This window comes from Anomalospiza imberbis, chromosome 22 (assembly GCF_031753505.1).
Source record: "Anomalospiza imberbis isolate Cuckoo-Finch-1a 21T00152 chromosome 22, ASM3175350v1, whole genome shotgun sequence".
NCBI classification, from domain to species: Eukaryota; Metazoa; Chordata; class Aves; order Passeriformes; family Viduidae; genus Anomalospiza; species Anomalospiza imberbis.
The window spans coordinates 8,666,072-8,688,612 of record NC_089702.1 but is presented as its reverse complement, the minus strand read 5'-3'; the positions used below and the strand labels follow the sequence as shown (position 1 = coordinate 8,688,612).

The following is a 22,541-nucleotide window of genomic DNA, read 5'->3' as shown; positions in this document are numbered from 1 at the left end:
GTGCCATTTTTCCCCCTTGAACTCCAAACTGAGATTGTTTACGGGGGAACGTTGGCCCTGGAGGCACAGGCACTGGCATTTGGGATCACGGGGGTCGTGGGGTCTGCCAGGTCAGAAAAAGTGAAGGCAATAAAAAGCACCTGCTGCAGTTCTGCCTTTATCTCCAAGGAAAACACAAGATTTCCCAGGAACACCATTTCCACGTAACCCCATGTTTGTTCTATCAGCACCAAGGGCACGCGGCGAGGGACAGCAACAACGGCTCTGCCCCACACAGGGACACCCCAATGCAAAGCTGATCCCCCAGCTGTGGCACAAAGGGCTGTAAACTCATTTTTGGGCTAAACAGGGAGTTTCTAGAACAGGAAGCCTGGAGGATATAAGGCCAGACGAGTGTGGGGAGCTCAGAATGGCTGGAGACAGGATTTGTGTAAAATAAATCATCTCTTTATTTGAGGCTGAGTGTCTAGGACAGGTTCTTCCCCCTCCTGCCTTGTCCAGGAGGATTTTTCCCCCACTGTAATGAAATGGCAACAAAAGTGGCAGCTACAGAAGTTGGGATAGACAAAAAAAATTGGAACAGAGGAGATGTGGCACTCGGAATCCTGTTTAGAAGGACTCTGTAGTGCCATCCAGAGAAAACTCCTCCTCCTCAGCCCAAGGAGAATCGCACCCAGGAATCATCATCATTTAATAACAACAGTAATAAAACATCGGATTTCTGCATTACTGAGGTTTTTGGGATTGTCCTGTGCAGGGACAAGCATTGGACACACAACTTGTGTCCTATCCAACTTAGGATGTTCCACAATTTTTTGTTCCCAGTGTGTCTCTTCCAAATCAGGATGTCCATGATTCCTCGAGTCTGGACATCAGGGAACACTCAGACAACACTCTTGGATTTTGGGGGTCTTTGGTATTGTCCTTTGCAGAACCAACAGGTGACTTTTGTGGGTCCCTTCCTCTTCTGGCTTTTCCACGATCCGAGAGGTCAGGGACCTTTTTGACAACAGCCAGTCCATTGGGGTTTTGTCTGTGCAGGGCCAGGAGCTGCCTCGATGATCCTTGAGGGTCGCTCCCAGCGCTGGCTCCTCCATGGCCCCCCAGCCCTGTGGCCTGGCCCTGTTCCAGGAGAGCCTTTTGGGGGTTCCGGGGTGCGCAGCGGATGCTGCCTGGCCTCGCCTCCAACTTCCTCCATCAAAACCCTCCAACGGCAGCTGCAGGGCCACGGGCGGGGCCGGGCCGGGGCCATGGCCGAGGGCAGGAGCGGCAGCGCCGGGCTCTTCGCCAGGCAGGTCCAGAAGCACTTCAGCCGCGCCCAGGAGAAGGTACGGAGGTGCCACCCACCCCCAAATCCCAGCTTTGACTGGATTTGTCCTTCCTTCCCACCACAGTGCTCCCAGGGCGGCCCAAACGGCACCTTTGGGTGCTCCCAGGGTGGGAGTTTGGGGGTTTCTGGGTCAATGTCACCGTTGCTCCAAGGCTCTGAAGGATGGCATCGCCCAGAGCTCCCCGAGATACTTTGGCTTCTCTAATGGTTGGGGGTTTTCCACCCAAAACGCCTTGCAGAGGTTATGGGGGGCTGTGGGATGGTGGCACAGGGTCCCTGGGCTGGCTGATGCTGAGGGTGCCCAGCAGGACCCAGCGTGGCCGGTGGTCCCAAGAATGCTGGTGAGATCGGCAGGGGCCCACAGGAAGCGAGGGGGAAGGGCTGCGGAAGTGGCACGAGCGGGGCAATTCTCAGCAGCTTTGGGGCACTTTGGGGGGCCTCTTTCCATTCCTCCCCCCAAAAAAGTAGCTGTGACTCCAGTTTATGGGGTGACACAAAAACCCCTCTCAAACCCTCACCCTCCCGGGCTTCCTGGCCGGGGCTTGGTGCTAAATTTGGCTTTCCCACGGCTCAATCGTCCCGGGCCAGGCTCTGGCTGCTTCCTGCACACAGCAAATCTCCCTCCCAGCCGGTCCTGGCCTCTTCCCAGGGGGCCCAACCTCTTCCTGGATGTCCCAAATCTCCCTCTGACCCAGCCCCAACCTCTTCCTGGACACTCCAAAGCTCCCTGCTCCCAGCCCTGGCCTCTTCCTGTGGGGGTCAAGCTGTTTGGGGACACCTGAAAAGTCCCAGCCTCTTCCTGGGGGATTCAGCCTCTTCCTGGACACCTTGAATTTCCTCCCATCTGGCTTCAGTCATTTTCCAGAGGGTCACCCTCTTCCTGGGCACCCCAAAACTCCTTCATGCCTGGCCCCAGCCTCTTCCCAGGGGAGCTCCATCTCTTCCTGGACACGCCAAAGCTGCCCCAGTCCAGACTCAGCCTCTTCCCAGGAGGAAGGAGCCTGGACACCCCAAATCTCCCCCACCCAGCACAGCCGCTCAGCTCTCCTTCAGCCTCAGACCCTCCTCATCCTCCTCGTGGTGTCCCCTGTGCCCCACAGTTGGAGCTCAGGGTGTTTTGGGGTGCACAGGACTGCACCCGCAGGGTTTAGGGTGGGAGGTATATTGGCACCCAAAAATTCACCATTTTCCTGGGAAAAAAAAAAAGCACCGAGTGGGTGCAGTGAAATTTTGCATTTCCACGCAAAGCCTGCCCTGCCGGATCCTCGGCAGCCCCTCAGGGGGGTCTGGGGGGCCCGGGGGGCACAGCCCGGTGACCTCGGGGTGTGGCGGGGGGCTCTTCCCCTCTCTCTCCATCACAGGTTTTGCAAAAATTGGGCAAAACGGTGGAAACCAAAGACGAGCGGTTCGAGCAGAGCGCCTACAACTTCCAGCTGCAGCAGGTGACAGGGGGACACTGGGGACACCCCGACCCACCCCCGGGGGTCCCTGTCCTCCCCCCCCCAGCCCCGCGGACAGCCCTGACCCCCCCTCGCCGCCGTGTTTTGCAGAACGAGGGTCACAAACTCTACAAGGAGCTCAAGGGGTTCGTGGGAGCCGTGAGAGGTGCGGAACCGGCCCGGAATGTCTCAGGGAAACCCGGGAACAGGGAGGGACTCGGAGCAGAGCCAGGATAATAAATAAGGAATAGCAGAGGAAATAAATCGTGCTTATAAGAAATAGATCGTTAATAAAAAAATAGGTATTAAATAAAAAAAAAAGAATAAATAGAAACAAAAAATGAGAATAAATAGATTGTAAGCTACGAATGGATAGTACAGAGAAAATAATAATAATAATAACAATAATAATAATTTTAATCGTGGGATAATATATAATATATATGAGATATATATTATATATCTTACATATATAACATATGCAATATTTATTTTTATATCACACTATGTATTAAATACATATGGGATAATAAAGAGATAAAAATAATAGATGATGAAGATATAAAAATAATAGATATTAAATATATATTAGAGATAAAATAATAATATAAATACTGTATGTGGGATAATAGATAATAAATACATATAGGATATATATAATATATAATAAATAGAAAAACAGATAATACATGTTATCTATCGGATATATACGCCATATATGGGATAATAGAGACAATAAATAATTTAAAATAACACACCTGGGCCAATAAACAACAACAGACAGCAGTGAATAAATTAATAACGATCAGGAATAAATGACAATGACAATGACAATGACAATGACAATGACCACGCCGCATGTCTGTGCCCCCAGTGATGCACGAGAGCTCCCGCAGAGTGGCCGAGACGCTGCAGGAGATTTACAGCCCTGAGTGGGACGGGCACGAGGAGCTCCGGGCCATCGCCGACGTGAGCCCTGGGTGTCCCCAAGGGTCCCCTTGAAGCCTGGGGGGGTTGAGGGTCCCGGGTGTCACTGCTGTCCCTGTCCCTGTCCCCCCCAGAGCAATGACCTCCTGTGGGATGACTACGAGGCGAAGTTGGCCGACCAAGCCCTGCGGCTCGTGGAGAATTACCTGGCTCAGTTCGGGGATTTTAAGGTGCCCCCTGCGCGGTCTGGCGGGGTTGGGGGCAGGGGGAGCACGGGGGGGTCCTGGCTCACCTGTCCCCCTCCGCAGGAGCGCATCGCCAAGCGGGGCCGAAAGCTCGTGGACTACGACAGCGCCCGGCACCACCTGGAGGCTCTGCAGAGCGCCAAGAAAAAGGACGAGGCCAAAATCGCCAAGGTTGGGACTCCCAGGGACGCCTCGGCACAGGGCCCGTGTGGGGACAGTCCCCCGGCCGTGGGGACAAAGCCACGGACCCCCCATCCCTCCCCGCAGGCCGAGGAGGAGTTCAATAAAGCCCAGGCGGTGTTTGAGGACCTGAACAGGGAGCTGCGGGAGGAGCTGCCGGTCCTGTACGGCAGGTACGGGGCTGTCACAGGCCTGGGGACATCGCGGGGGCTCGGGGACATGCAGGGGGCTGAGGGACACTGCAGGGATTTGGGGACATCATGGGGCTGGAAGTCGCCGTGGGGGTTGTCAGGCTGGGGATGTCATCGGGCTGGGAGACACCACAAGGGCTTGGGGACATCAAGGACCAGGGGCGTGGGGGACATAGTGATGCTGGGGGACATCGTGGGACTGGGGGACATGGCAGGGACAGAGGGACACCGTGGGGCTGGGGGACATGGCAGGGACAGAGGGACACCGTGGGGCTGGGGGACATGGGTGCCATCGGGTGGGTGAGGTCCCCCCATGCAGGGAAGAACTTGCGTGGGTCTCTCCTAGTCAAAGTCCACTCTAGGGACACATCGGGGGTCCTGGGGGCCATCAGCCACGGGGGCCTGTGACGGTGGGAGGTGGCAGCTCCGCGGCATCCATGGGGTGGCCCTGAGGGGGACATTCCCCTTCCGTGCGGGGCCCACGGAGCTGGGGACTCAGCGGGTGGGAGGTGGCTGAGCACCCCCAAACACCTCCGGTGTCCCCTCCATGGGACATCGTGGGGCACGCCCAGACCCCTCTGGTGTCCCCTCCGTGGGACATCGTGGGGCACGCCCAGATCCCTCCCTGTCCCCCGCAGCCGCATCGCCTGTTACATCACCGTGTTCCAGAACATCTCCAACCTCCGCGACGTCTTCTACAAGGAGATGAGCAAGGTGGGGAAGGCACCCCAAAACACCTCCCCCACCCCCCGGTAGTACCAGGTGTCCCCAGGTGTCCCCAGGTGTCCTCAGGCATCCCCAGGTGTCTACACTGGTGCTGCTCCCCGCCCCTCCAGAGTCCTTGCTCTTCATTTCGCTCATTCATTCAGAGCAGCCCGAGGGTGTTCGGGCTGTCCCCAAGTGTTGGGGGCCCTGCTGAACCCCCGGGTGGATGGGGGTACCTGGGGGGCCCCCTGAAGTGTTTCTGTGTCCCCTCTCCCCAGCTCAACCGGGACCTGTACGAGGTGATGAGCAAACTGGAGAAGCAGCACTCGAGCAAGGTGTTCATCATCAAAGGTGTCCCCAGGTAACAGCCGGGGGAGATGAGGGGACAGCGGAGGTAGAGGGGACAGTTCGCCCCCCCAGCCCCCACAGATGTGATGGAGACTCCGGTCCCAAAGTCCTGGGGCGGGCGGGCGTCTGCCAAAGATGGGCTGAAGGTGCTTTTGGTGGACTGGGGAGTTATCGGGATCCTGCTGGATGGGGAAGCGTCACCTGCGGGTTGGGACGGTGACACCCCAAGGATGCTCGGGGACACCCCGAGCTGAACCCCCCTGTCTCCCACTCCCAGCAACCGCCGCTCTCTGGTCATCTCCGCGCCCGTGAGCCCCCCGGCCGTGTTCCCCTGCCCGGACAAGGCGCCCGTGGTGGACGCGGAGGTGACACCGGAGTCCCCCGGCGGGCGCAGCGCCGCCACCAACGCGGAGCTGGGCGCTGTTTCCCCCCGGGCCCCCCCCGGCTTCGCCCGCCAGCGGGGCCTCCCTGGACACGGAGTCGGTGTCCAGCGAGGAGACCCCGGAGCCCGGCCCCGGCCACGACAACGAGCCCCCGGAGCAGGCGACATCGGTGACAGGGTCGGTGTCCAGCGAGGAGACCCCGGAGCCCGGCCCCAACCCCGACTCTCTGTGCCCTGGTCAGGAGCCATCGGCGACAGCCGCGGAGCCGGGGGGTGACAGCGGGGCGCGGGGGGGGGCCGAGGGCATCGCCACCTCCCTGGCCTCACTGATTTTATCCGAGGCCATTGCCCAGGCCGCTGGCACCTTGGCGCCAGAGCCGGGGAAAGCCGCGGACACGGCAGGGGACAGCACGGCCACCAGCGCTGAGGGCCGGGCACGGCCCGCGGTGCCGCCGTCCCCCGCCGCCGCTGTCCCCTGCCGTGTCCTCGGTCCCGCGGCGGCGGCACCGGCGTGTCCCCGGGAGCCGTGCCAGCTCGGCGGTGAGCGGGGACAGCGCGGTGACACCGAGGACAGCGCGGAGGCGGCGGATGTCGAGCCAGAGGTGCGCAAAACTCAGGTGGGAAAGTTCTGGGAGACGCAGGGGTGGCAGCGAGGAACGCACACAGGGGGATTCCTGGCTGGGGGACACCCGGGCGGGATGTGGGGACACGGGGCCGGCCCGGGGGACAAAGCCAGCCCGTGGGACACCCTCTGCCGCAGGCGGGGCCGGGCCTGCCCCTCCCCGCGGCGCCAGGCCGGTGCCCCCCTGGATCCCCAGCCCAGGCGGGTGCAACGGGCAGGGGGCTCGGTCCCTTTTGGTGGGATTTAACGGAATCACGAGGTGCCAGTGTCACCCCCGTGTCTCTCCCAGGGCTGTCCCGGGACACCGGAGCAGGACACGAGCCAGCACACGAGCCGGGACCCCTCGGGTGCTGCAGACCCCCCCCAGGATCCCCCCGAGTCTCTCAGCACCCTGTGATCCCACGGGAAATGCGGCGTCTTCCCCAAATTCGTTTCCCAGAAAGTATTTCCCAGCCCCCGTCCCGTCCGAAATAAAGATGGTAAAGGGGGCAAAATCCCAAATCTCCATCTGGGATTGTAGAGGGGTCCGGGGAAGTTCCCCACCGGTGGATTTGGGGTGGCTGAAGAGTGTGAGAGAGGGAGGTTGGGGGTTGTCACTCTCTCCCCCCGCTCCAAAACCCATGACTCAGGGCAAAGGCGTCGAGCCTGTTCCACCAGCTCCCGGAAAATGCGCTGTCATGCAAAAAAAACCCCAAAACACCCCAATTTTCCCCTCTCGTGATCCAGAATTCCCCCATTCCCGCACAAAGCCCCATTCCCAGTCTCCGGGATGATGGGTTTGCCCTGCAGCCAGCGAGGGGTTAACGGGGGAGGGATCCGGGGGGGTTGATCCTCATTCCAGCCGAACTGGAAAGGTGAGGTAGGAAAAGGGCAACGCCCTCACCTGGGCAACGCCTTCACCTGGAGCCGCACATGGTGCCGGCAGGTAAGAGCTGCAGGAGTGGGACCTGGATCCCGGGATGCCCCCCCGAAATTCCCGATCCTTGGGGGGCTTCAGGGGGTGTCTACGCAAAACCCCCAGGCACGTGGATCTGGACACGGCGGCACCGGAGCCCTGCAATGAGGGACGGGGGGCGCGGCTGGTCTGGGGTGAAGCCGGAATGTCGGGGCTCGGCCGGGCATTTTCCAGCTGGATTTGGGGTGGGAGGGGAGGAAAAGGCCGGATCCTGCCACAGGGAGAGGCTGAAAGCAGGAAATCCGGCAGGAAAGCTGAGGGGGAAACAGGGGGAGCAAAGTGCTGGTCCCAGGGGATCATCCCAAGGTGAAGATACCAGGGCGAGCAGCAAATCCCGCCCTCCACCCGCTGATGAGGGGAAGGAGAGGCTCTAAAGGGGCTGCGGAGCACCCCCAAAGAAGCCTGGGGGGATGGTTTGGTGATGCCATCCTCCACCGGCCGGGAATGGGAATGGAAGTAGGATGAGAATGGAGGGGCTGTAAAGGCACTGCCCAGCACCCCTAACAAATCGCTGTAGGGTTGGTTTGCTCCTCCAGGCACCGGGAACGGGCACGGGAATGGGGATGGGAATGCAGGGGCTGCATCCCCGGTGCTCCTGGAAGGAGTTTTTGGGATCAGAGCAGCCGAGCTGGGCAGGGTTTCCCTTGGGAAGGGCTCTGGAGCCACTCGGCCGGAGCGCAGGAATGAGGAAGATGAGGGTTTTTCACAACCCCGCTTTAAAAACACACGGCAATCCATCAGGATGCAGCGGGCTGGGAATGATTCACTCCCGCTGCCAGCCCCCCTCTTCCGGCCTGGATCCCGGCCTGGCACTGCCAGAAATCCCGAGGGTTTCCATGTTGGGAAGCACCGGAGCCTTCCCGCTGGCTTTGGGTGAGTTCCTTCCCACGATGGGAGGGGATCCATGGGAGCATCCCTGCCCCGGGAGAGAGCAGGAGGAGCTGCCCTTCCATGACCACGGGTGGCTTGATGGAAATCAAACCTTCCCCTCCGATAAAACTCGGGTTAAAGCTTTGGTGAGTGCCAGCATTCCAATTCTCAGGCGCTGTGGGTCCCAGCATTGCGGGTTTTTGGTGCTGGCGCACAGAACTGGTGTGTGTTTCTCACTGGCAATGCCAGACTCTTCCCAAGAAACCCTCCCCAAGGCTTGGACCAGCTCCCGTTCCACCCAGCAGCGCCTTTTCATCTTCTTCTCTTAAATCCCAGTCTCTTTTGGGGAAATCCGACCTAGTTTTCGCTCTGAAGCCACCCGGGAGCAGCAGCTGCTCCATGGGAAGGTCGTGGTTGGCTTTGGGAAAGGCCCAGAGCCCGGAGAGCGCTGCTGGGGGAACTTCACAGCAAAGCTGGGTTCAATGAAGGGCTGGATTAAAGAAAAACTGGATTTAAAACAAAACTGTTTAAAGCAAAACTTGGTTTAATTCAAAGTTAGCTTTAAAGCAAAACCGAGTTTAAAACAAAGCTGGGATTAAAGCAACTCCGGATGTAATGCAAATCTGTGTTTAAAGCAAAATCATGTCTAAAGCAAACTCGGTTTAAAGGAAAGCTGGTTTTAAGGCAAAATCAGGTTTAATTCAAAACTGGGTTTAATGAAAAGCTGGACTTAAAGTGAAGTTGTGTTTAAAGCAAAACTAAGTTTAAAGAAAAGCTGGGTTTAACATAGAACTGGACTAAAGTAAAATCAGGCTTAAAGCAAAATTGTGCTGGAAATAAAATTGGGTCTAATGCAAAGCTGGGTTTAAAGCAAAATCGGGTTTAAAACTAAGTTGGGATTAAAGCAGAGTTTGGTTTCAAGCAAAGCTGAGTTTAAAGCAAAACAAAGTTTAAAGTGAAACAGACTTAAAGCAAGCTTTCATGCAGGACTAATTTTAAAGCAGAACTCGTCTTACAGCAAAACCAGGTTTAAAGCAAAGCTGGGTTTAAAGTACAACTGGGTTTAAAGCAGAGCTGATTTTAAGTAAAACTGAGTTTAACGAGCGGGTGGCTGCTGCCGGCCCGAGCCAGGCATTGCCTGCTCGGGGTCCCTGTCCCCCCTGTGGGGAGGGGAACATTCCCAGCCCCAATTCCCGGGGCTCCCCCAGCCCCAATTCCCGGCTCCCCTCCCTTGCCCCAATTCCCGGCTCCCCCCCACCCCAAATTCCCGGTTTTCCCCCATCCCCAATTCCCACCTCTCCCTCCAGCCCCAATTCCTACCTCTCCCCCGGCCCCAATTCCCGGGGCTCCCCCAGCCCCAATTCCCACCTCTCCCCCAGCCCCAATTCCCGGGGCTCCCCCAGCCCCAATTCCTACCTCTCCCCCGGCCCCAATTCCCGGGGCTCCCCCAGCCCCAATTCCTACCTCTCCCTGCAGCCCCAATTCCCGGGGCTCCCCCAGCCCCAATTCCCGGAGCTCCCCCAGCCCCAATTCCCACCTCTCCCCCAGCCCCAATTCCCACCTCTCCCTCCAGCCCCCATTCCCGGGGCTCCCTCCAGCCCCAATTCCTACCTCTCCCCCCAGCCCCAATTCCCGGGGCTCCCCCAGCCCCAATTCCCGCTCGGGCCCGGCCATGGCCCCGCCCCGCTCCTGCCCCGCTCCCGCCGCTCGATTTCCTCTTTTTTTAAAAACCCCAAACAAATGGGATTTGATTCGCTCCCGGCCGCGCTGAGTCACGGAATCCCCGCGCCCCGGAGCCACCCGGCCCCGAGCGCCGGAGCCACCGCCGGGGACACTTTGGGGACCCCGGGGGTCCCCATCGGGCACAGCCAAGGTGGGTCGGGCAATTCCGCGTCCCGGCTGCGACACCGACCTCCGGCCCCGGATTTGGGGCATTTTCCAGGACTTTCAGGCACTTTGAAGCTCTCCAAATCTGGGAGTGAATCCAATCAGGCGCTGGTTCTTCCCCGCCCCGGCTCCGACCCCCAGCCTCAGGAATACCAGTGCGTTACTGGTGCTGCACCCCCCACCTGGTGCGGAGCCTTTCGGGGCGGTTTGTGGGAAATCGCTACTTTTATCCCTATTTTTGGCAGCTCCGAAGGAACCCGGAGCCTCACCTGGAAGGAGCCACAGGAAGGAGGGATCTCAGCCCCACCTGAGCACAGGTGATGGGGCATTGAGTGGGAATTCACCGCTTTCACCGCTGTTTTTGGCAGCTCTGAAGGACCCCAAACCTTTCCCTGGAAGGAGCCGATGAGATGGAGGGAGATCAGCCCCACCTGAGCTCAGGTGAGCACCGGGAGCCGCTTCTCTGGCCTCTTCCCACGTTCTCCACCGGGCTCAGGCCCTCCCTGACCTCCCTCTCTCCCTGTCCCGAGGAAGACCTGACGACCCCGTACCTGAGGAAGGCTCCCACCCCCCCTGGCCATGAGGACGCCGACACCGCCGTCATCGCAGGTGAGGCCGCGGCTCCGCTGGGCGCCGGGGCCGCTGCCGGCGCTCCGGGCTGACCCCTGTGCTATCCCCGCAGTGGTGATCACCCTGGTGTTCCTCACCTTGCTGACGGTGCTGGTGGTGATCGGGATTTACCTGTACCGGAACCAGGGCTCCTACCGCACCTACGAGCAGCCGGAGCCGGACACGGCCCCGCGGGAGGAGCCTCCGGCCAAGGAGAAGGAGGAATATTTTATCTAAGGACGAGCCTGGGATCCACACGGGTCCCGAAATTCCCTGGAGTTGGGGGTCTACATAAGTTTTCAGGAGTTAGGACGCTGCCTGAATTCCCTGGCGTCAGGGATCTGCCCAATTTTCCTGGAGTTGGGGATCCACGGAAATATCCCGGAGCTGAGGATCTGCTGAAATTTCTTGGAGGTGGGGGATCTTCCTAAGTTGGGAATCTGCCTAAATCCCCTGGAGCTGGGGCTCTACCTGAATTTCCTGGCTTTGGGGCTCTAAATTCCCTGGATTCAGGGATCCACCTAAATTGGAAACCTGCCTAAATTCCCTGGGGTTGAGGTTGTGCCGAAATATCCTGGAGCTGGGATCTGCCTGAATCTCCTGGAGCTTGTGATCTCCATAAATTCCCTGGAGCTAGGGTTCTGCCTAAAGCTGAGGATCTACAGGCTGATTTTGGTTTTGTTTCGGTTTTTTTTTCCTTAATTTATGAAGCCAACCATGGCAGGAATATGTGGGTGCCCGAGGGTAGGAAAAACCCCAAATACCCCCCAAAAAACAGTAAGAGGAAGTTTCCAATGCAGCAGGAAAAAGGAAAGAAGGGAGGAAACCCCTGGCTGGCAGCAGCCGAAGGGGTTTTCAGAGGCCCAGAGAAATTTGTTACTTCATTTAAATTTTCAAAATAATCTTTATTTTATTTTTGGTTTTTAGTATAAAAACTCCACAAGTTCAGTGCAGCACAGAGAGTCCGAGAGCTGAGCTCGGGAACAGTCAGGGATGGTCACACACACACAGAGAACACAGATTCCGATTAAAGTGAAATATTAAGATAAAGTAGAGTCGAATCTGAGCTCTTTCTTCATCAAGTAACAACCGAAAAGAAGAAAAACACCCGGTTGAGGATCCCTGAAGCGTTCCTGCCAAGCTTGTGGAGGTTTGGTTATCAATGCAGGCATGAGTCACTGATAAACACACCGATAAACCCATTTACACCCCATTTCCAACCCATTTACAAGCACCCCATTCATAAAAATCCACCTACAAACATCCCATTCACGAAACTCCTGCTAAACCCACCAATGAACCCCTCACTGATAACCCCCCAAACCATCCCGAGCCTCAAGAGGGAATCCAAGGGATTTTTGTGTTCACTGACAGTTCCCACACCCGGACAGATGGAAACAGCCTCTCGGATTTAAGGAATTCGGGTGCAAAAACACCAGGTTTGAGTTAAAATCAAGCGTCTGCTAATTAAGCATCAATTAAACCTGGTTCTAGCTGGAATGGGAGGATCCCACAGGAGCTGCAGCACGGCCCTGGCACCGGTCATGGCTTTGATTAGAGCTGAAGTGCAAACAATCCAAGATTACTCGGAGTGGGTTAAAAAAAATCCCAGGACAGAGGTTTCTGGAGAAGAAACGGGGGAGAGGGTGAGGGGGCGCCTCGAGTGAGGCCAGGAAGGGCTCAGGTGTCCTTCCCACTGCTGGGAAGCAGATTTTTGCCCCTGGGAAGGGAATTTTGCCTCTGGGGAGGAGACTTTTGTCTGTTTTCTACCCAAAATCCACCTTTCCCAAAAAGAGGGGAAACCCGGATGGGTCCAGCAGAGGGATGAGGGCGGCTGAAGGGGAAACCCCTCCCCAGGGCATAATTAGGCCATTAATTAATTAGAGCTGCGTGTAAATGAGGAAGGGGCGGGGCTGAGCTCACCTCCATTTGTGAACGACCCCCCCCCCAGCTGACCAAACCCCTCCCCTGTCACCACTCGTGTCACCTGCGGGGGTGGGTGTCCCTCCCCGGCCTTTGGGGCTCCCCAGGCCCGGGGCAGGTACCTGGGGGGAGGTGCTGACGGGCGGGGGTCCCCCCAAACCCGGCCCCCCCCCCCTCACCAGAGGCTGAAGCCGCCCCCAGCCCCCCCCGGGAAGCCCCCCTTGCGCGGGGGCAGCAGGACGGCGGCTCCGGGCAGGACGGGCACCGGAGGGGCAGCCGGGGGGCACCCGGCGGGCGGCGGCTGCAAGACACAAACGGAGGGACGGGTCACTGTCACGACAGGGGACAGCCGAGGTCACTGTCACGACAGGGGACAGCCGAGGTCACTGTCACGACAGGAGCGGGGACAAGGCCGTGTGACAGGGGAGACACGAGGTCACTGTCACAGGAGGGGACAGCCGAGGGCGGTGTCACACCCAGAGCGGGCGTGAAGCCCCCGCGGGCTGTGGGGACACAGCAGTGTCCCCAACCCCTGCTGAGGCACAGCGGCTGGGACACGGGTCCTCAGCCCTGACCCACCCCTGAGGCCTGTGGCACCTGGGCCAGGTGGGGGACACCTGTCCCCTGTGCTGCCACCTGGGGGACACGCTCTCCGGCTGTCCCCAAGCTACAGGTGGGAATTCCAGGGGAGCAGGAACCTCTCAGGCTCCGGGAAAGGCGAGCCAAGGGGGCCTGGGGAAGCAGGGCCCAGGTGAGCCGAGCCTCCCCCAGCTCGCAGGCAGTGCCAGGCCCAGCTGTGGGGACAGGTAAGGTCAGGTGGCCAGAGCCCCCCTTGCCCTGCTCCCCCCAGGCCAGATTTGGGCAGCGGCAGCCACGCCCAGCCCGGCTGTGAACCAGAAACACCTGTGACCCCTGATCCCACCTGGAAGCGCCCGAGGCCGGGCGGGATGGGGCTGGGACTCCCCTGGGCCAGGGCCAGGTGATTTTCTGGTCCCTCCCCACCCAAATCCCCCAGTTCTGTGGATCCACCTGCGCTGGCTGCTGGCAGTGCCACCTGTCCCAAACCTCCCCATCCCAAAAGTCACAGATCCCCCTGCACTCACGGGGAGGCTGGCAGTGCCACCTGCCCCAAACCTCCCCACCCCATCCCAAAAGCCACAGATCCCCCTGCACTCACCGGGAGGCTGGCAGTGCCACCTGTCCCAAACCTCCCCACCCCATCCCAAAAGCCACAGATCCCCCTGCACTCACCGGGAGGCTGGCAGTGCCACCGGTCCCCAGCCTGGCTGCGGTGTCAAAGCCCCCTTCCAGCAGCACGGTGGAGCCCGGGGGGTACACCTGTCCCAGGGGGAAATAGGCCACGGGGGAGCCCAGAGCCCCCACGGGCGGCGGCGGGGCCAGGGGCAGGTACAGGGACGCACCGGGGTACGCTGGGGACACGGGGGGGATGCCAGCAGCGCCCAGGGGGACGAAGCTGAGACGGTAGAGCTGGAAAAACACGGAGTCGGCGAGGTCAGACAGGGGTCATCCCCCACCCAGGTGTGCATCCAGCACCCGGGGGACTCTCACCTGCCTGCGGGAGCAGGGAGCCACCTGGAGTTCACCCCTGGGCTTTAAAGGGGCTTTGGGAAGGAGGGTCCCTGTCCAAGGGAAGCAGGTGAGCTCCAGGGCGCCCCTGGGCCACGGACAGGAGGGGTCCCAGGGAAATGCCCCCACCTACCTCGGGGTACGCAGGTGCAGGCTCAAGGTAGGGGGGCGGCTGCAGCAGGGGCAGAGTCTGGGGGTACCCGGGGGGGGCCGGGCCGGGCAACAAGGGCTGGCCTGGAAACGGCCCTGGGGGAGAGAAACGGGTCAGGAGAGCCGGGAGCCAGGGCTGCGGGACCGCCAGGAAACGGCATCGCCCCTGTGCCCCCCAGGGCATCAGCCCCATCACCGCCCCCCCCGGGGGAGCTCCCCCAGTGCCCCCATGGCACCAGCCCGGCCTCAGTGTCCCCCCAGCGCTGGCACCCCCCTGCCCCCCCCAACAGCATCGCCCCCCACTCCCCCTAAAGGCTCCAGACCCCCCCCACCACGGTATCTCCCCCCAAAGCCTCACCCCCTCCCGTGCCCCCCCAATGGTATCTCCCCCCAAAGCCTCACCCCCCCGTGCCCCCCCAATGGTATCTCCCCCCAAAGCCTCACCCCTCCCCCCCCGTGCCCCCCCAATGGTATCTCCCCCCAAAGCCTCACCCCTCCCCCCCCGTGCCCCCCAATGATATCTCCCCCCAAATCCTCACCCCCCCCCCCCGTGCCCCCCCAATGGTATCTCCCCCCAAAGCCTCACCCCCCCCGTGCCCCCCAATGGTATCTCCCCCAAAGCCTCACCCCTCCCCCCCCGTGCCCCCCCAATGGTATCTCCCCCCAAAGTCTCACCCCCCTCCATGCCCCCCCCAATGGTATCTCCCCCCAAAGCCTCACCCCTCCCCCCCCGTGCCCCCCAATGGTATCTCCCCCCAAAGTCTCACCCCCCCCGTGCCCCCCCCAATGGTATCTCCCCCCAAAGCCTCACCCCTCCCCCCCCGTGCCCCCCAATGGTATCTCCCCCCAAAGCCTCACCCCCCCCCGTGCCCCCCCAATGGTATCTCCTCCCCCCCCGTGCCCCCCAATGGTATCTCCCCCAAATTCTCACCCCCCTCCATGCCCCCCCCATGGTATCTCCCCCCACCCCCGGCCCCAGCCCCGCCTCCCGGGTCAAAGCGAGGCTGAGCACGCGTCTCCATGGCAACCCTGGCCCCGCCCCCCGCCCCGCCCCCTCGGCCTCGCCCGGCCCGCGCCCTCACGCGCCCTTAAAGGCGCCGCGCGCCCGGGGCGGCGCTCCCGGCTGGGGGCGGGGGCTCCGGTAAAAGGCACCGAGGGCCCCGCCCCGGCCTTGCCTTTGCCGTTCATGGCGGCGGCGGCTCCCGCGGTCACGGCGGGGGCAGGAGGAGGAGGAGGAGGAGGAGGAGGAGGCGGGGGCGACCCGCGGGGGAGGGTGAGGGACGGGGCAGGAAGCGGGACGGGAAGCGAACGGCGTGACGTCATCGCGCTGGGGGCGGGGCCACGCGCTCTTAAAGGGGCCGCGGGAAACGGTGGGGGGGGGGGGTGAGGGAGGGTCGCGATGGGGGCGGGGTCACGGGGGGGGCCCTAAATGGGGTCTGGGGTCCCTAAATGGGGTCTGGGGTCCCTAAGTGGGGTCGGGGGGTCCCTAAATGGGGTCTGGGGGCCCTAAATGGGGTCTGGGGGCCCTAAGTGGGGTCTGGGGTCCCTAAATGGGGTCGGGGGGTCCCTAAGTGGGGTCTGGGGGCCCTAAATGGGGTCTGGGGGCCCTAAATGGGGTCTGGGGTCACTAAGTGGGGTCTGGGGTCCCTAAATGGGATCTGGGGTCCCTAAATGGGATCTGGGGGCCCTAAATGGGGTCTGGGGTCCCTAAGTGGGGTCTGGGGGCCCTAAGTGGGGTCGGGGGGTCACTTAATGGGGTCTGGGGCCCCTAAATGGAGTCTGGGGGCCCTAAGTGGGGTCTGGGGTCCCTAAATGGGGTCTGGGGGCCCTAAATGGGGTCTGGGGTCCCTAAGTGGGGTCTGGGGGCCCTAAATGGGGTCGGGGGGTCCCTAAGTGGGGTCTGGGGGCCCTAAATGGGGTCTGGGGGCCCTAAGTGGGGTCTGGGGGCCCTAAATGGGGTCGGGGGGTCCCTAAATGGGGTCTGGGGGCCCTAAATGGGGTCTGGGGTCCCTAAGTGGGGTCTGGGGTCCCTAAATGGGGTCTGGGGTCCCTAAATGGGGTCTGGGGCCCCTAAATGGGGTCTGGGGTCCCTAAGTGGGGTCTGGGGGCCCTAAATGGGGTCTGGGGGCCCTAAATGGGGTCTGGGGTCCCTAAGTGGGGTCTGGGGGCCCTAAATGGGGTCTGGGGTCCCTAAGTGGGGTCTGGGGTCCCTAAGTGGGGTCTGGGGTCCCTAAGTGGGCTCTGGGGGCTGTGAGGGACTCACCTGGTCCAGGTGCAGGGGGAGGCGGGGCTGGGCACGGAGCGCGGGGCGAAAATATAGTTTAAAAACGAAATAGATCTCAAATATCGACAGTAATCGGAGATCCTGGTGATGAAATAACGGCGTTCTGTGTTTGCGCATTAAGAAGAATGGGAATTTAATAAGAATTTATCATAAGTCATATATTTGCTAATATATATTTTATATAGTATATTAATATAATATATACTTTATATATTACATTAATATAATGCATATATACTATATTTTATCAATATAATAATTTATATATTATATTAATATATATTAATATTTTATATTAATTATATATTATATTAATATATAATAATATATTAATTATATGTATATATAATATATAATATAAATATATAATATAAATATATAATATAAATATATAATATAAATATATAATATATATAATATATATTATATATATTATAATATATAATAATATATAATAATATATAATAATTTTATTAATATATAATATTAATGAAATTATTATATATTACATTAATATATGATATCTATTACATCATATATTAATTTAATATATATATATATTATATTTTAAATTATATATTTAATCTAAAGAACATAACATTAGAATTTAATATACAGTACAGTTAAAATTAATATTTATTAAGTATTTATAAAATAGCTATAAAATCTTTTGAGGTATATAATACATAGTAGAATAATACATACATCTAATCGATAATATTAAAAATATTGGTACAGCAGTGTTGTGTATAATACATAGGAATAAATAAAGGATTAATAAATAAAACATTATATTAATTAATAGAATATATTAGTACAAAAATAATATAATTTTGCATTAATATATAAATATATAGTATAACATGAATGTACGCCGATAAATATTTCTATAAAGGCACAATATCTAGCACAATAGTATAATATATTTTTAAAAAACCAACAAATACTGATAAACCAAGAGCATAAAATATTATATAACGAGTGTCACATATATAAAGTTATATATAAACCGTCCATACATCTCTAGATCATCCAAGGTTGTAAAACGCCCCCTGAAAGTCTAAAATTCCCGGTTTTGGGGTGCTTTTCCCGCTCCCTGTCCCTTCATTTCGCCCACATTTTCCTTTTCCCCCGCGGTTTTCCTCCGGCGCCGTCCCAAATGCGAGCGCGCCGCTCATGAATAATGCAGCGAGTGCTCATGAATATGCAAATGAGCCTCCCGGCCGCGCGGGGGGTGTGCTCATGAATAATTCATGAGGGGCGATGTGCCTCGCTTGCAGAACGCGCAGAGAAGGGAAAAAAAAATCGCTTTATCCTTCGCGGTGGGACCAGCCCGGCCCGGGGGGCCCGGAGCTGCCCCCGGGGCTCCGGCCGTGCCCTCAGGGCTGGCCGCGACCCCCGGGACCCCCGGGACCCCCGGGACCCCCGGGACCCCCTCTGCTCTGCTCTGCAGACCCCCGGGACCCCCGGGACCCCCCGGGACCCCCTCTGCTCTGCTCTGCTCTGCTCTGCAGACCCCCGGGACCCCCGGGACCCCCGGGACCCCCTCTGCTCTGCTCTGCTCTGCTCTGCAGACCCCCGGGACCCCCGGGACCCCCCGGGACCCCCCGGGACCCCCTCTGCTCTGCTCTGCAGACCCCCGGGACCCCCGGGACCCCCCGGGACCCCCTCTGCTCTGCTCTGCAGACCCCGGGACCCCCCGGGACCCCCCGGGACCCCCGCTGCTCTGCTCTGCAGACCCCCGGGACCCCCGGGACCCCCCGGGACCCCCCGGGACCCCCTCTGCTCTGCTCTGCTCTGCTCTGCAGACCCCCGGGACCCCCGGGACCCCCCGGGACCCCCTCTGCTCTGCTCTGCTCTGCTCTGCAGACCCCCGGGACCCCCCGGGACCCCCTCTGCTCTGCTCTGCTCTGCAGACCCCCGGGACCCCCCCGGGACCCCCGGGACCCCCTCTGCTCTGCTCTGCTCTGCTCTGCTCTGCAGACCCCCGGGACCCCCGGGACCCCCCGGGACCCCCCGGGACCCCCTCTGCTCTGCTCTGCAGACCCCCGGGACCCCCGGGACCCCCCGGGACCCCCTCTGCTCTGCTCTGCAGACCCCGGGACCCCCCGGGACCCCCCGGGACCCCCGCTGCTCTGCTCTGCAGACCCCCGGGACCCCCGGGACCCCCCGGGACCCCCCGGGACCCCCTCTGCTCTGCTCTGCTCTGCTCTGCAGACCCCCGGGACCCCCGGGACCCCCCGGGACCCCCTCTGCTCTGCTCTGCTCTGCTCTGCAGACCCCCGGGACCCCCCGGGACCCCCTCTGCTCTGCTCTGCTCTGCAGACCCCCGGGACCCCCCCGGGACCCCCGGGACCCCCTCTGCTCTGCTCTGCTCTGCTCTGCAGACCCCCGGGACCCCCGGGACCCCCCCGGACCCCCTCTGCTCTGCTCTGCTCTGCTCTGCAGACCCCCGGGACCCCCCGGGACCCCCCCGGACCCCCTCTGCTCTGCTCTGCTCTGCTCTGCTCTGCAGACCCCCGGGACCCTCGGGCCCTTTAGGGACCCCGCCCAGGGACCCCAGACCCCGCTTAGGGACCCCCGACCCCGCTTAGGGACCCCCGACCCTGCTTAGGGACCCCCGACCCCGCTTAGGGACCCCAGACTCTGCTTAGGGACCCCCGATCCCGCTTAGGGACCTCCAGACCCCACTTTGGGACCCAAGACCCCGCCCAGGGACCCCCGCTTAGGGACCCCCCGACCCCACTTAGGGACTCCAGACTCCCCTTAGGGACCCCCAGACCCCGATTAGCGACCCCCAGACCCCGCTTAGGGACCCCCAGACTCCTCTTAGGGACCCCAGACCCCACTTTGGGACCCCCAGACCCCGCCCAGGGACCCCCGCTTAGGGACCCCCTGACCCCACTTAGGGACTTCAGACTTCGCTTAGAGAACCCCCGACCCCGCTTAGGGACCCCCTGACCCCACTTAGGGACTCCCAGACCCCACTTAGGGACCCCAGACCCCGCCCAGGGACCCCCAGACTCCTCTTAGGGACCCCAGACCCCAATTAGGGACCTCCAGACCCCACTTTGGGACCCAAGACCCCGCCGAGGGACCCCCGCTTAGGGACCCCCAGACCCCACTTAGGGACTCCAGACCCCAATTAGGGACCCCAGACTCCACTTAGGGACCCCCCGACCCCACTTAGGGACCCCAGACTCCTCTTAGGGACCCCCAGACCCCGATTAGGGACCCCCCGACCCTACTTAGGGACCCCCAGACCCACTTAACGACCTCCCTCTATCCCCAGACCCCGCTTAGGGACCCCTCTCGCCCCCCCCAGACCCGTTTAGGGACCCTCAGACCCACTTAGGGACCCCCCAGACCCATTTATGGACCCCCAGACCCACTTAGGGACCCCCAGACCCATTCAGGGACGCCCCTCCCTCCACCCCCCCCGCCCCCCACGGCCCCCCTCAGCCGAGTCTTTGTTAATTAAAATCCGCCCCCCCACCCGAGCTGTTTTCCTTTCCCCGTATGTAAACTATTAGCTCTATGCAAATGTATGCAAATGAGCATGGGATTTAACTAGCTGTAGGTATTTAACGATTTGTATTAAATATTCATAATCACGGCAGCGCGTATGCAAATGAAGCCGGCAGAACTGGGCCGCGGCTGCCAATAACAGGTGCACCTGGGCTAATTAGAATATTAATGAATATTAATGATTATTAATGAGGAGGCTCTGGGGTCATTAATATTTGGTCCTGTCCCCCCCCCTTGTCCTCTTTGTCCCCTCTCGTCTGGGGGGGTCCTGACACTCCGGGGGGTTGGGGGTCCAGGGTTTTGGGGGGGTCCTGGATGGGGGATCCGGGGTTTTGGGGGTCCTGGATGGGGGATCCGGGGTTTTGGGGGTCCTGGCACTCCGGGGTCTGGGGGGTCCTGGATGGGGGATCCGGGATTTTGGGGGTCCTGGCACCCCGGGGTCCGGGGTTTTGGGGGTCCTGGATGGGGGATCCGGGGTTTTGGGGGTCCTGGCACTCCGGGGTCTGGGGCTGGAGGTGGTTCTAGTGCCGGGGAGGGTCTCTGGTTTTGGGGTTCCAGGGCTGAGGAGGCCTCTGCAGCTCGGGGGGTCTCTGGTTTCGGGGGGGTTCTGGTTCTGGGGATGTCCCTGGTGCCTTAGACCCCGGGGGGCTCTGGGGTGTCCCTCTGTTGTGGGGGGCTCTCTGGCTCTGCGGGTCTTTTGCCCCCACCTGGGGCATCTCGGGACCCTCTGGCTTTTAGGGGGTTCCCGGAGGGGGTCTCTGGTCCCCGGGGTGTCTGGCTGGGGGGTTTCCAGGGCGTGTCCCGGGGGGTCCCGGGGTTCTCTGTCCCAGCGGGGGGGTCTCTGGATGGTCTCGGGGGTCTCTCTCCCAGGGGTCCCGGCCTCTCTATCCCGGGAGTCTCCGTCTCGGGGACCCTGTCCCGGGGGGCTCCCTGGGTTCCTCTCCCGGGGTCTCTCTCCTGGGGTCCATCTCCCGGGGTTCCCGGGGTCTCTCTCCCGGGCTCTGTGTCCCGGGGTTCCTCTCCCGGGGGTCCCTGGGCTCTGTGTCCCGGGGTCTCTCTCTCCCGGGGTTCCCGGGGTCTCTCTCTCACGGGGTCTCTCTCTCCCGGGGTTCCCGAGTCTCTCTCTGTCCAGGGGTCTCTCTGTCTCGGGGTTCCTGGAGTCTCTCGGTCCCGGGGTCTCTCGGTCCCGGGGTCTCTCTCTCCCGGGGTCTCCCTCTCCCGGGGTCTCTCTCTCCCGGGGTTCCCGGGGTCTCTCTCTCCCGGGGTTCCCGGGGTCTCGCTCTCCCGGGGTCTCTCTCTCCCGGGGTCTCTCTCTCCCGGGGGTCCCGGGGTCTCTCTCTCACGGGGTCCCGGGGTCTCTCTCTCTGTCCCGGGGTCTCTCTCTCCCGGGGTTCCCGGGGTCTCTCTCTCCCGGGGTTCCCGGGGTCTCTCTCTCCCGGGGTCCCGGGGTCTCTCTCTCTGTCCCGGGGTCTCTCTCTCCCGGGGTCTCTCTCTCCCGGGGTTCCCGGGGTCTCTCTCTCCCGGGGGTCCCGGGGGTCGCGGGCTCTCTGCGGCGGCGCTCGCAGCGCCCCCAGCGGCGGCGGGCGGGATCGCCCCTGCGGCAGCGGCCTGCGCATAAATTATGTTCATGACGCAGCAGCCCCGAAACCCCGGGAAGCGCCGAAAATCCCCTCCCGGGACCCCCGCGGCACCGAGCCCCCCGTGACCGCCCCCCGCCGCTCCCGCCGGCGGCCCGGGCCCGGCCTGGGGTCCCGGGGCCGCTCCGCCGCCGCCGCCCCCCGCCCCTTTGTGCCGCCGCCGCCGTCGCGACCGCGGCGATCGCGGGAGCGGCGCGAGCGGCGGGGACCCCCCGGGCCCCCCCGGCCCCCCCGGGGCCCCCCCGGACCCCCGACCCCCGGCTCGGTGAGTGCGGGGCCGGGGCGGGCGGGGGGCGGCGGGCCCGGCGCGGTGAATATGCAATGGCGTAATTAGCATAATTTATATATTTATGATAAAGAGCGGTGGGGGGGGGCGGGGAGGGGAGAAAACGGCGGAAAACGGGGGACAGCGGGGGGGGGCAGCGGGATTTGGGGGGGAAAGGGAGGCCAGGGGAGGTTTGGGGGGGCAGAGGGGCTCGGAGCGGGGCGGGGGGGCCGGGGAGAGAACTGGGGAGAACTGGGAGGAACTGGGGAGAAACGCGCAGGCACTGGGGGGGGGCGGAGGGGACGAGGGGGACTGGGGGGGACCGGGGGGGGTCAGGGGGGACCCCGGCTTAGGGGACACCCCTGGGGGAACCCCAGAGTGGGGGGGGGGGGGCAGGGAAGAGGGGCTGGAGAACCCCGGGTCAGGGAAAGGGGGGGGATGTCCGGGGTGGATGGGGGGGCAGGGGGATTTGGGGGT

At 60.7% G+C, this 22,541-nt stretch overlaps 2 protein-coding genes and 1 long non-coding RNA gene across 3 annotated transcripts; 2 read left to right on the top strand and 1 right to left on the bottom strand.

The window, feature by feature from the left end:
- Positions 1-1,076: 1,076 nt before the first annotated feature.
- On the top strand, positions 1,077-6,863 carry BIN2 (bridging integrator 2). The gene is given in 12 exon segments (XM_068212672.1): positions 1,077-1,328; positions 2,692-2,772; positions 2,881-2,935; positions 3,644-3,738; positions 3,831-3,926; positions 4,005-4,112; positions 4,209-4,294; positions 4,951-5,026; positions 5,296-5,378; positions 5,643-5,790; positions 5,792-6,349; positions 6,659-6,863. Coding segments are annotated over 12 exon segments (1,572 nt in total). The 5' UTR covers positions 1,077-1,250; the 3' UTR covers positions 6,767-6,863.
- A 3,023-nt stretch (positions 6,864-9,886) lies between these two features.
- Positions 9,887-12,277, top strand: LOC137487035 (uncharacterized). The gene is made up of 4 exons (XR_011005828.1): positions 9,887-10,067; positions 10,450-10,522; positions 10,616-10,690; positions 10,838-12,277. It is a non-coding gene; the product is annotated as an uncharacterized lncRNA (long non-coding RNA).
- A 478-nt stretch (positions 12,278-12,755) lies between these two features.
- DAZAP2 (DAZ associated protein 2) lies at positions 12,756-15,673 on the bottom strand. The gene is made up of 4 exons (XM_068212753.1): positions 15,503-15,673; positions 14,334-14,486; positions 13,865-14,101; positions 12,756-12,914 (listed from the first exon to the last, which is right to left on the bottom strand). Exons 1-4 carry the CDS (start codon positions 15,671-15,673, stop codon positions 12,789-12,791), a joined length of 687 nt encoding a protein of 228 aa, XP_068068854.1. The 3' UTR covers positions 12,756-12,788.
- Between the last annotated feature and the right edge of the window lie 6,868 nt (positions 15,674-22,541).